General features: G+C 37.0%; 1 protein-coding gene across 4 annotated transcripts in view; it reads left to right on the forward strand.

Annotated features, from left to right (window-relative positions):
* Window positions 1-13,550, forward strand: part of LOC142099562 (inter-alpha-trypsin inhibitor heavy chain H3-like) — a 214,513-nt gene that overhangs the window by 26,431 nt on the left and 174,532 nt on the right. For all 4 annotated transcript variants that reach the window (XM_075183110.1, XM_075183112.1, XM_075183111.1 and 1 more), the window contains exons 4-7: window positions 4,490-4,652; window positions 5,316-5,426; window positions 5,869-5,994; window positions 9,874-9,984. In XM_075183110.1, coding sequence (XP_075039211.1) covers window positions 4,490-4,652; window positions 5,316-5,426; window positions 5,869-5,994; window positions 9,874-9,984 — 511 coding nt within the window. The remainder of the gene's footprint in view (window positions 1-4,489; window positions 4,653-5,315; window positions 5,427-5,868; window positions 5,995-9,873; window positions 9,985-13,550) is intronic.

Raw genomic sequence — 13,550 nt, forward strand, 5'->3', positions numbered from 1 at the left:
CCAGTTGAAGGCAAGCATTGATTCTTTTTAAGTCGCGCAGTCAGATCTGGAGTTAGAGAACAAAGAACCATGAATGATTGAAGTGTTGTCTGGAACATAACAATGAGTATGTGAAAAAATTCTATAAAGAGCGTCACACTTTACATATTTTGGACACAGGCCGGAATGTAATTATGAAGTCAAATCTGGTGAGAAATAAACCCACCTTGCTTGTCTAGAAATTAGTGATTTTGTAGAACTTGTATATTCAAGGTTTTTGTGATCTGTAAGAATGGTGACTGTGGGCCTGATTTATTTAGGAATGTAAATATCAATAAATGCTCTGCATTGCATAAAATCGTTCTGCACATGCCCAGAACCACACCTGGTGCTAGTGAAAGCAGTAAAGTCCAATTGATCTTCAAGGGACCTTTATTATGGCCAATGATTTCATGGGCAGAACGGGTAGGGAATTGGCATATGCACATAGTCAATGTACAGTGAGGACTGCCAAGCTCGAAAGCCTGCAGCAGCATCCAATCCATTCAACTGTAAAAATATATTTTATGTGCTAAAGGTATTGAAAAGATCCTAATAAATTTATTTTATGGTGAATGAAAATTGAGATTTATTTTTTTTTTTGTTATTAATTACAGGCGGCGTTAATTGAATCCGTTATTTATTCCCTGTGCGTTCTCTTGGGACTTTATATTCTGTATGATTTGAACGTATCCTGCAGTCTATTGTCTGTTAGAGCAGAGTGTGCCTAGATTTGTATTCAACAAGAGACGTTTCTTCAGATATGCTCCTTGTTGAATACAGATGTGCATATGACCGATATACGTGCGTTTTTTTTAAAAAACTGCAATTTACATTCATTTTGTATACACAAACTGCGGGTTTGAAAAAGTGGAGATGATCTATAGCAACCAGTCAGATTCTAGCTGTCATTTTTTAGAATGCACTGAATAAATGAAAGATAGAATCTGATTGGTTGCTGTAGGCAGCATCTTCACTTTTCCAAACAAGCAGTTTAGTAAAACTAGCCCTTAATCTGGTTATTAATCTATACAAATTTATGTTTGTTTTTTTTCTGTGATTTTTAAACCAATTCACAATTTTCTGTTTAACTGTAACAGCTGCCATAACCCACCTCCTCTCACTGCACCCATCACTAACCCTTCCCTGTCTTATGTTTTAGCACACTATTCTCTAACTTGTTCTCCACTCACACACCTTTTTTAAATACTCACCTCAGAAATTTCTTCCTCAGCACAGCTGAACACTTTTCATTTATGTTCAATGCATCCAATGGATAAATGTTGTACCCAAATTAAGTCAGGGCAAATTACTTTAGTGAAAAATTCTACCATGCTGCCATTTTGTTATCTAAGTTATATGTTGATATACTTAAAATGCAGTTAAATACAGTTATTTAAAACATATTTTTATTCTTCTTATTTGGTTCAGGAGATGTTAGGGTAATATTTGTCAAAGAATTTTAAAGAGGAGACTTACCTCCTTTTTTATTTCCTTGGAAAGGTGTAAAAAGTCCTTCGGTTGCGGGTTAATTGTGCACGCTATCTTCTTATTCTGTTCTCAGATACACTCGTTCTAAACTCACATTTTTATGCACTTTTCCTTAAATAATGTTGCCTTATTCAGTCTTTTAACGACACTAAATAACACTTACAGAATTATTTATCCAATAACCAATGTATCTCAGCGCTACTTCACAATATATATCCTATTATAAATAACCAATACTCACAAGATATGTCTGTATTCAAATTAAAGTATTTTACTGTTAACACAGAAAACCTTGCATTTACAGTTCACACATATCTCATAACATTGTTCAACATAACATAATATATTAATATAAAATTAATCCTAAGTTCACCACCTTTATTCCCTATACTATTTAACTTTACACTATCCTTGCACTACTTTCCCTATATGTGTATCTTTAATAAGAATTAGCAGTTATAATATTGATTTAACTATTCCAGATATCAAACAATAGCTACACAGTTATATGTATACAACTATTTAAATCCACATTACAAATACATATAGCTTTATATATATTTTTATTATCAATGATACTTATCAAATCCTTGTATCCTGGATCCAATTCTTTGTCTGTAATGTAGAGAACGTTCCTGTAGTTGTAGTGTAGTGTAGTTATTTTCCTCTTCTGTAGTGTACTGTAACTTTTCTATGGTGTAGTGTATATTTTCTATAGTGTACTGTAGTGTATGCCTATCCTTTTCTGTAGTGTAGTGTATTCCTATCACTTTATGTAGTGTAGTGTATTCCTATCCTTTTCTGTAGTGTAGTGTATTGCTATCCTTTTCTGTAGTGTAGCGTATTCTCATTGTCCATTGGAAGGCAAGCAGCAGAGAGAGAGCGGGAGTACCGGGTCTGACTTTGTTAGTCCAGATCCGGAAACTCCAAGCCTCCCCAGTGGCCAAGTGTGTGGGCCAGGGGTGATGATGTCATCACTTCTTGCATCTCTTTTTACTGTGTACATGCTGACTTGAGTCAGAACACACCAGGCACGCGCACAGGGGGGGGGGGTCCTAGTCTCTCGGAACCTTTTTCCTGCTTGGTGTGCCTGACTTTTTTTTCCTATTTTTTTCCCCCATCCGGCGCGGGTGGAGGAACGGAGGAGGGGGTGTGAGCGGGGGTGCCGCGAGCGGGGGTGCTGGGGGCAAAGATGAAATCATTGGTGGTCAGTGGCAGCAACAGGCAGCCAATTATGAGGCTGCCTGTTGCTGATTGGCTTCAGACAGGAAGTGCTCACTTAACATCCGGTCTGAGCAGCAGTGAGGAGCGATGCAGCAGAAAGGCAGAAAGGTCAGTGAGGGGTGTTGTGTGTCTGTGTGTTGACAAGGGGGCTTGTGGCAGTGTAATGTGTGTAATGACACAGGGGGCTTGTGGAAATATAGTGTGTTTGTGATGGCATAGATGGCTTGTGGAAATATTGTGTGTTTGTGATGGCACAGGAGGCTTGTGGAAATGTAGTGTGTGTGATGGTACAGGGGGCTTATGGCAATGTAATGTGTGAGGTAGGTGGTGTCTAATTAATGGGTGTTATTTTGTTTGGGTTATGGTGGGGCAATTTAATGTAATAGTGGGATTGGTGCAGACTTATTAATGTAGGGTGGGATGATTAATTTAATATTGGGGTGGTTTGGGCGCTATTACTTAAATGTGTGGCAGAGTTTTGTAAAAAGGATTGCTATTTCTTAAAAGTGAATGCAAGTGATTTAATGTATGGTAGGAAATAGGTTTATTTAATAAATGTGATTACTAATGTTGGACTTGTTTGGGGGAAATAGGTCTTTGTATTAAATGTGAATAAAATTATTTTACAGTCGGGCTGTTTGCAAGAAAGAGGCAATAATGTCGGACAGCATAGTGGCAGGCAGACCTGCTGTGTTCACTCATTGCTGGTATTTCTATGTCTCATGTACCTATTCTATTTCCAAACAGGGACCCAACATTCCAGGATCCAGACAAGCACAACGGAGCTTAGGACATGAGCAGCAATGACAAGTATTGAAAGCAGGAAGAACAGGTAGGAGAGAGCAGGACAGTCTGCCAACTGTTCTGATTCTGGTGGAGCAGTCCTGAGTTTGGGGACTGACCCACTCAAAGGACTTTGTCCCAACTACAGGGACAGTTGGGAGGTATGTCCCACTTCACACTGCTCTGCTCATGAAGGGGAAGCTGCATGCACCTAATAGTATTGCACGCAACATTGCTTGTGTATTTAAATGGAAATGGAAGAGTTGGAGAGCTATCTAGCACTGTCTAATATTATAGCCACACCCCCATGCATATCTGGTCATGCCCACTGGTGGTGAGCCGTGGAAACCCCCCTCCTCAAATCCTGCGTTTGCCCCTGCACACAGTGGGGTTCCTTCATGTGCCTGTGCATGCACCGGTTGCAGTGTGGCCATGCACACGCCGAGATCAGCACGTGCACTGTATGTACATGCATGCATGGTTCGCGCATGCACAGTTGGTCCGTGTACATGTGTATGTGCACATACCGCACCCCCTTCACAAAAGGAGTCTCTTCCAAGGGCAACATGGGTTTGAGATAAAATTTGTTTTCTGATCTCCCTTGTCTAGGATCCATTTCTAGGAAATTTAATGGTAGACCTCCTGGGCCAAAGGCAATTGACAATTTTGCCACTTTTTAAAAATGTCCTAATTGTTTCACTATTCTGGTGTCTTTGTGGTACTATAGTTTTTTTCCTTTTTTAACCTTTCTTAGCTTTTTATGAGTAATTAGTTTTTTGGATGGGGGGATTCCAGGCAACTGAAATCTCCTTAAACACACCAGGTGCTCAGCAACACTTTGCTAAGTTTAGCCCATTATCTCTATGAGCTTACATTGGAATGCAGTGTGCTTACATCTTTCATGTACTAGGTGACTTGTAATATCACTTTTGAATTATTGCATCACTAAATATTTATGGGTTGGTTTTCATAGGATCGACAACATAAATGGGGAGATGTTTACTTTTACAGTCAATTTGCTGTCACAAAGTGAAGTTACTTTCGAGTTGGTTTATGAAGAAATGCTGAAACCACAGTTTGATAAATACAAAATGTCCATCAGAGTTTGGCAAGAAACACTTCCCAAAAACTTCCAGGTACAGTATATAGTATATTTCTGAAATAAAATATACTGCAAGTTTAAATCCACTTTATTTCTTTATAAAATATTATTCGCCTCCATGTTTTGCATTTATAAATAGAAGTAAGCACTAGGGGTAGACTCCAATGGTCCCCTAGTGGCCACATTTTCAAGCTAAATTTTTGGATGTTTTATTATTATTATAAAGTCATTCCAATCTTAGATGTACTCCTCATGCATACAACAAAAGTCACACTACAAGTTTTACAATACAGTTATGGAATAAGTAATCTGGGACCCTGATATCTAGAAAGCTACAAAAACCACAAAGGAACAAAGTGAGTTGATGCTGCTGTGCTGTGATTTTATCATACACACAAGCATGATTAGCAAGTGATTTGTCTTACAGTTACTACAGGGATCAATGTTCAATTTTTGAATGATAAAAAGGATTACTGGGGTCGTGTGTGTATACAGGGGTCATTTAAAAAACTTTATTTGGAAAAACATCAAGCCTGGAAAATAAATCCCATCCCTGTATATTCAAAGTTAATAATTTTTTAATATATTTTCCATTTAAATCTATATAAGTTGGGATTTTTCTTTTAAAAAAACAGCCTTTGTTATCATAACTTATTTAAACAAGTAACATTTCCATTGTCTGTATCCAAAATTTCAGATTAAAGTTGATATATATGAGCCACAAGGAATCAGCTTTCTAGATGCTCAAGCATCTTTCCTAAAGAATGACATGCAAACGGCTATGAATAAATCTTTTTCTGGAGAAAAGGTAAGATCTTAGTATTTACAGGAAGCAGAGTAAATCAATTTTGGATTTACCTGTTGAAAACTTTGTTTAAGGTTGCTTTCGTTGAGTGTGTAATTTTGTTACATTTAGTCTTAGTCATTCATTAAAATAGTTAAATTAGCTTTGTTCATAATGAGCTAGACGGGCCGTGGTGCATAATATCTCATAAATGATTTTGTGCCACTCCTGGTCGGGCTTAGGTAATCTGACTCTGCAGCTGTTGTGGATGCTGGGTCTTGTAGGTCCACAAGATCTGGAGACTCATAGGTTGCCTACCTGTTATTGAACTCTGTAATCATTTTGCATATCATCTTACAATAACAAATCATGTTGTTAATCCCTAAATTGTTCATAGGTTTTGATGGCATTCCAAAGAAAAAGTAGATAATGGAATCATGTTTTTTTTGTTTTTTGTTTTTTTTAGGGCCATGTCTCTTTTAAATACACAAGAGATCAGGAACACGTACGTGCTGAAAATTTAACTACTCTGCTGAACGATGATTTCATTGTGACATATGATATTAATAGAGAATCTGCTAGAAACATACAGGTGAGGTTTATTGTTTGAAGGAGTTTCAGATTCTTATGAAAATAAATTAGTAACATGCTCAATAATAAGTAATAATAATCACATACAGTAGGCTGCTTCACGTCAATAAGCACCTATTTGCAGATGCACAATCTATAATAAACACACAAAAACAGAAGCGCCAAACATAGTGACAGTTTGTGTTACATGCATATATATGAAGAAGAAGTTTGGTTGTTAGTAGGCGACTATCTTCGACACCCCTGCACCGATTTGCATGAAACCAAAGTGCAAAGTGAGGTGGTCCAGTAGGTTCCTGGCCAGGGTTTACGAGGTTTTGGGTCCTGGTCAGAACTTCCGTTGGTGTTAGCTGGGAAGAACTTTGTCCTGGGGAGCCTGTTCTGAGCCCTCCACTGGATGGATTTAGATGAAAAATGTCACAGACTGGTAACATTGGATCCCAGAACAAATACTAGGGGGTGGAGATCCCGGTCAGATCTTCCTTTGGTGTATGTTGGCTAGAACTTTGACCCAGGGAGCCTGTTCTGGGCCTTCCACTGGATAGATTTTGATAACATCAGTATATTGGTGGTAATCGCTTCACCGCTGACGAGAAATCCGACACAGATTACACCTACAATAAAAAAACTATTTATTGAAAAAACAACATGAATATTGACAGACTTACCTGAAAAACAACTGTGCAGATATCCGATGACAGCAGAAGGCTGACAGGACATCCTTCCGACTGGGCAGCTGTCCGGCAGCACTGTCTGACATCAGTGCGTCATGAATGCATGTAAATTTAAAGCGGCAATGTGGGGACCACTCAAGTTAACTGTTTAAACAGTCAACTTGAAATGTCAGGACCACCTCTCATTGGTGTTCACTAGCCAGAAATATGATCTGGGGACACAGTTCTGGACCTTCCACTGGATGAATTTGGTTTGTCTGTCCGGATATGCATTTGGACACCCCTTTACCGATTCAAATGAAACCAAAACGATATTGTCTAGTTGGATCCTAGCCAGGTTTTAAGAAGTTTTCAGTCCTGGTCGGAACTCCCATTGGTGTACGCTGGGAAAACTTTGAACAGGGGAGTCTGTTCTGAGCCTTCCACTGGATGGATTTGGACGAAGATGTCCCAGACTGGTAACATTGCATCCCAGAAGACATACTAGGTGGTGGAGGTCCTGGTCAGACCTCCCATTGGTGTATACTGGCCATGACTTTGGCCCTGGGTGCCTGTTCTTGACCTTCAACTGGATGGATTTGGATAACATTAAATACAAAAACAAAAATGATACTGGTAATGATAATGATAAGGTGATAAGTCACCTTATGGGTATGTTGAAAGAGCTGTTAAGTTGCTAATTATTTTCAAAATGTTGACAGTTACATCCAACTCATTATCGACTTAATAGCTTGAAAATTTAAACCCAGGCAACGCTGGGTACTTCAGGTATTGAATAATAAAAAAACAATATGTTTCTGACCTCGGACGTGATAATGCGTGATATTTACTGAATTTAGTTAAAAAACGTTTTAATATGTCTTTTGTATAAAAAAAACTGCACTTCAGCAACATGTTACCAGGGGGTAGTTTTTAGTAAAATGTTAAACCTCTGAACAACAGAAACAGTGAATATTATTGAAAAACTGTCTTATTTATGTGGTGCATATTTTTATTTTTGCAATTGCTCATAGATTTACAGGTTAGTGAAAGTATAAGTGCAGGGCCATTGCCATATTCTCCAACTTCAATGCTTTGCAGGACGCTATAAGAACTTATGCAAACCTTCAATGTGCATGGCATTAGAGGTGAAAATGTCATCACAAAACACTGGTTATTACCACAGTAGACCCCCCAATAATTTTTAGTGTTTATATTTTATGTTTAAATTATGCTTATCTCACCCTCTTTTTAGTTTAAAACAACATAATGAAATATAATACAACATGGAAGTTATATTAGGCAATTTTGCTCCTGTCTAGGATACAGTGAGCACTGAGGGGCCCAGATTACTCTAAACCAATTTGTATGTGGTTTTTTTTACAAATGGAGGGGAAAAGGCCAGTATCTTCCCTAGGGTTCATGGGATCTTAATCAGGTTTCATGCCTTTGTATGACACATATATGTAAGGCATATATTTTACTTCATTGGAATACCTGCGTCTTCCTGGAGCAATTAAAACTACTTACACGTTAATGAACATTTGGGGGTAAATTTATCAAGCTGCGGTTTTGAAAAATGGAGATGTTGCCTATAGCAACCAATTAGATTCTAGTTATTATTTATTTAGTACATTCTACAAAATGACAGCCAGAATCTGATTGGTTGCTATTGGCAACATCTCCACATTTTCAAACCCACAGCCTGATAAATTTACCCCTTAGACTTGTTTTACTTTCTACTTTAAATCAGCACTTACCTGTCTATTTTGGTGGTGGATTTTTCAGCCTCATTTATGGTCCAAAAAGGCCTGCAGAATTCTGTACAGTTAGACATTACTTCAGGCATATATAATATGCACTAGTAACAGTTCAGTTAAATATCATATTTAATAAAATGATTCTCATGTTTGCAGGTCTTCAATATGTAAAATCACATCCCCACTGCGCCTACGAATAGGTGCAAGATTTGCTCAATCTGTGACAGTAGCCAACTTGTTGCCTAAGTGGATTCACAAATTTATAATTGAGCACTGCCAATTTGTGAGTTTGATGCTCTGCAGATCCATTTTGTAAATTACCCTCTATGACATGGTATGTTTCAACAAAAAGCCAAACAAGAGCTATGTTGCTTTTCCAATAAAGAAAAGTCTACATTTTACAGAAAAATGTTCTCTGGTTCATTTAAAATATATGAAGCAATGTTTCCAAAGACAACAAAATCAAATGTATAACAAAAACTAAATGTACAAATATACTATATTAAAATAACAAATTGAACTAAAAATAAAACACACTATTTTTGCATCAATTATCATATTGAATTACATTAAAAAAATAAAAAAAAAATAAGGCAAAAGTGGCCCCATCCCAAATTACTCAAACCATACTCTGATCTGCCCAATCACACAGCCTTTCAGGCCTATATTTAAAAAAACCACACATGGGTCATTTTTATGCACCTCATGCACACTTGCAATGGTTTGCTTAAACCCAAATCAATAATGGTGGCAAGTGTAGATTCCAGACCCCAGTGACAGGGTCATTCCCCAGCTACACTATCACCAATGATAAGGCAAATAATAGAGTTACTTTTGCTCCACCGTAGTGAACTTGCATTGGCTTCTGGAATTCATTGGTCGAGGAGCGACAGAGTTCTATCACCCATGAGAGCATCATTTGTTCCTGCACCAAACAGTGACATTCAAAGAATAGCTCTCTGTGATCTTAGTACCAGAAAGTAATATTAACTTGACCCACTGTGGCCACAATAGTTACTGGTAAGTCGGAGAAAGGGTTTCTTTCGCCCCTTCTATCCTGCTGCCCCAGGATTGAAACTATGTACCATTTCCAAAAAAATAGAACTACTCTAACAAATAGAACCGTTCTATTTAGTCTCTTTGAAGACAGTCTAATAAAAATGGATCATGATTCTGGAAGTTTTCTTTCTTTCTTGTAATTCAGCACTAGAACATTGGAAACTTGCATCCTGGTGTACAAACAAAACAAAATATCCCAAACAAGGCAGCAATTTTCACTCAAGTAGCCCTTTGGTCCTATAAGGAATGTATTTTACAAGAGGCATTCACTCCTTATTCCAGATTCAAAGATGTAGACCATTACTCTGCAAAACTTTCACTAGTATGGACTCATATATTAAAAGAATAAAATCTCTGTACCTTTTTTAACCATGATTAATAACTTTGTTATATTTATTTTTATTTTAGATTGCCAAAGGATATTTTGTTCAATTTTTTGCACCCATAAAATTGACTGGTATACCAAAAATTATCATTTACGTCATTGACACAGGTGTGTCAAATTTGTATTTGGAACAGGTAAGGTGATACTTTTTATATGAATCATTATACAGTTGCTGACAGTAAGCTCAGCTGTATAGTGAACTCTTTCTTATATATTTGGGGATTTGTGTATTATTCTGTATGTTTTTGTACAAAAGTGGAATAGAGGCGCCCAAATATGAAGTATCTTTTAGTGTTCCTACTGTTTCTTACGTGTACAACTGTCCCAGAATATAACATTACAAATTGCTGTAATGGTAGTACCAACAATAATCCCAGCTCTTAAGTAAAGGGGACATAAGAAATTCATTGAATAAACGGTCTATAGACGTTATACCATGTACTTCTGATAGCCCCCTTATTTGAGATCAGAGATTATTGTTGACGCTACAAGTTAAGACATTTCACAGACTGACATCTGACAAGCAGCACGATTCTTAGAAGGCCGAAATGTTGTTGTTGAGGAATTGAATAGTTAAATGTTTCCCTCAAAATTGTGATTGTTGTCATTTTTGTGGGACTGTAGATATTTATATTTATATTGTTATCGCACCATTTTGATAAACTTTCTACATTTTGTTTATTCTGTATATTTTTCAGTTATGATGCAGTTAATAAACAATGATATCCAAACCTTTGGCTCACCACGAAGCAGAGTCCTAACTAATATATGCAGCATGGTACTTCACTAGGAAAGTGAGATGTATAAATTGGAATTTAACACAGCTTTTACTATTTAAATTAAGAGACAAAACATCTACATAATAACAAAAAACAAAGAGTGAGGTTTGTGATTTGTGGTTGAAAGAAACTAATAATATCATTAAAATTTAGTTTAGCAAATTATTTCTAATTATAAATTCGGTGATCCAAGCTAGGAGATAGGAGATAAACATATTTTTCGTTTTAGACACAAAAGTTATAAGTGTCAGAGCTGCCACAATGTATTTCAATATAAGTTTTTAATTCTTCAGATAAATACCATTTGGGATTGATAAATATGGAAAATGTAGTTCTCTATATAGCAACTAAAACATAGACTAAACTGACAAAAAAGGTTAAATGATGACTACTTAGCAAAAAAACAGATTCTAGCTATTATAGAATGTATTAGATAACTGATAGACAGAATGTGATTGGTTGGAATGGGCACCACCTCTATTTTTCTTATTTGGAAGTTTTAGTAAATCTGCCCCTTACCAAATCCCACATATATATATATATATATATATATATATATATATATATATATATATATATATATATATATATATATATATATATATATATATATATAAATGGTAAGCTTCTCTGCTCATTACATTACATGTGTCATATCACTATGGTTCTCGTGGTAGTCTAGAAAAAAAAATGAATTGTAGCCTGAGGGAAAAAATAAGGGAAAATTAGAAATTCCATTTCCAACATTCTTCTTATTGTCTGCCATAGTGATATATGTTAAAAAAATGTTTTGTTTTGTTTTTTTGCGGGATTTGGGCTTTAATTAAGGTCTACAGAGCAAGAAATCTCACAATTTTGGATTGCAAAATATCTATGGAAAGTTACCTAAGACTTTATAAAATATTAGACAGACATAAATAATAAATTGATAACATGTCCTGAAGGGAGAAGTTACCCGGAGTTGTTTTGAAAAACAGCATTTAGGATCATGATGGTCAATGACACTTTTGCCTAGTTAATAAGTAGAAGTATTTCATAAACTATTACTTGATCAGAAAAATTTCAACACTCAGTTCAATATTTTTGCTGAACAGAACTTAAACCTGCCTGTCACACTGAACAGTCTGAATTTGCATTCAGATAAGTTTGTTTCTTTTTTATGATTTACGGTATGTTGTAAAAGCAAAAGCTGACCAGTAGTTAATGTTGATGAATAAGTGAAATTATTTATGATACGATATACATATGAAAACAAACATAGAATTTGACGACAGAATGAACCACTTGGCCTATCTAGTCTGACCATTTTTTAACCTATGGTAACCTCAAACCCTATTTTATCCTTAGTTCTTTGTAAGGATATCCTTATGTCTATCCTAAGCGTGTTTAAATTCCTCTACTGTGTTAGCATCTACCACCTCTGATGGGAGGTCATTCCACTAATCCACTACTCTTTCTGTGATGTAATTTTTACACAAACTTCCTCTGAAACTACTTCCCTTCACTTTCACTGGTAATACTTATCTTACTTTGAAGAATGTTTCCCTCCTGTACCTTGTGTGAAGACACCAGGGTTAGAACCTAAGTTCACAAGATAACTAGCCCTCTAAGTTCACGGAATCACACAGGTATGGAGGCAAGAAAGAGATAATGTTCCCTTTATTCACAAAAGTGTTCACAGAGAGTAAATGTAAAAACAGTGCGCCACAGAGGAGAAATAATCCCGCCACCAAATATACAAGAATGTTAGCTAATAACCAGTGGCAATAAATCACCCAAACAGCACATAGGAGAGGTCCCACGACATAATAAGATTCACAGAACCCCAGTCAGGCAGCCAATGAGTCCCAAAGTTATGTGCTTCATGCCACATCCACAAAAATCATAAATACACCCCCTGTATTTAGATCAGGGCCAGATCCTCTCCTGTTTAACCCCTTGCACTAATTTGTGATGTCACAGTGGCTTCAGCTGATCCAAGCTTCCTGTGAAAAACCTCCCCCTCCCTCCTGGGACAGATGTAGTACCGGATCTGTCCACCGGTGAAATTTAATCACAGTACCCGGTTGACCGATGTCCTTGGTCGGACCCACTCATGACAGACCGGGTTGATCTGATTTTATCCCAGTGGGACCCAGTCTCTTAACACCTTCTTAAAACCCTTGACATATTTGAAGTTTATATAATTTTCCTGCTTTCTCTTCTCTGCCCCAAACTATACATATTAAGATCTTTTAGTCTTTCTGGGTAAGTTTTCTGCTGTAGGACAAGCACCATTTTAGCTGTCCTTCTTTGTACAGTCTCTAATGTATGCTTATATGTATGCTTCTGGAGGTATGGCCTCCAGAACTCAACACAGTATTGTAGATGAGGCTGTACCAATGACCTATACAGTGGCATTATTACTTTCTGCTACCAATACTCTTCCATTGCAACTAAACATCTGGCTTTCCTTTCTCACTGCTTTGCTACATTGCTTACCTGTTTTTAAATCACCTGAAATAGTGACTCCAAGATCCTTTTCCTTCGCAGAAGTTTCCACCATAGTGGCATTAATACTATATTTAGCCTTTGGGTTTTTGAGACCCAAGTACATGAGCCTTTATGGCTGGAGAGTGAGCAATTACAATGCACAGTGCAAATTATCTTAGGCAGGGCAACAAAGGCATAGAAGCAATGGATTACAGAGTTGCAGACCGTGTTAGTTGCAGGTTAGGCAAATGTCCAAATACAGGGTAGGGAACATATTCCAACGTCTAATACTGACGGAAATAGTACTGACCAGAAAATCCAGACACTGTAAATCCTGCTATGGAGAAAATACCTAACAGTGTAAATGGTGACATGAAGGAAATCCCAAAAGGCTAAATCCCAACATGGTGAAAACACTGAAACGGACAAAATACTGTCTTTTTTGGTGC

Source organism: Mixophyes fleayi, chromosome 8 (genome assembly GCF_038048845.1).
Source record: "Mixophyes fleayi isolate aMixFle1 chromosome 8, aMixFle1.hap1, whole genome shotgun sequence".
Classification (NCBI taxonomy): Eukaryota; Metazoa; Chordata; class Amphibia; order Anura; family Limnodynastidae; genus Mixophyes; species Mixophyes fleayi.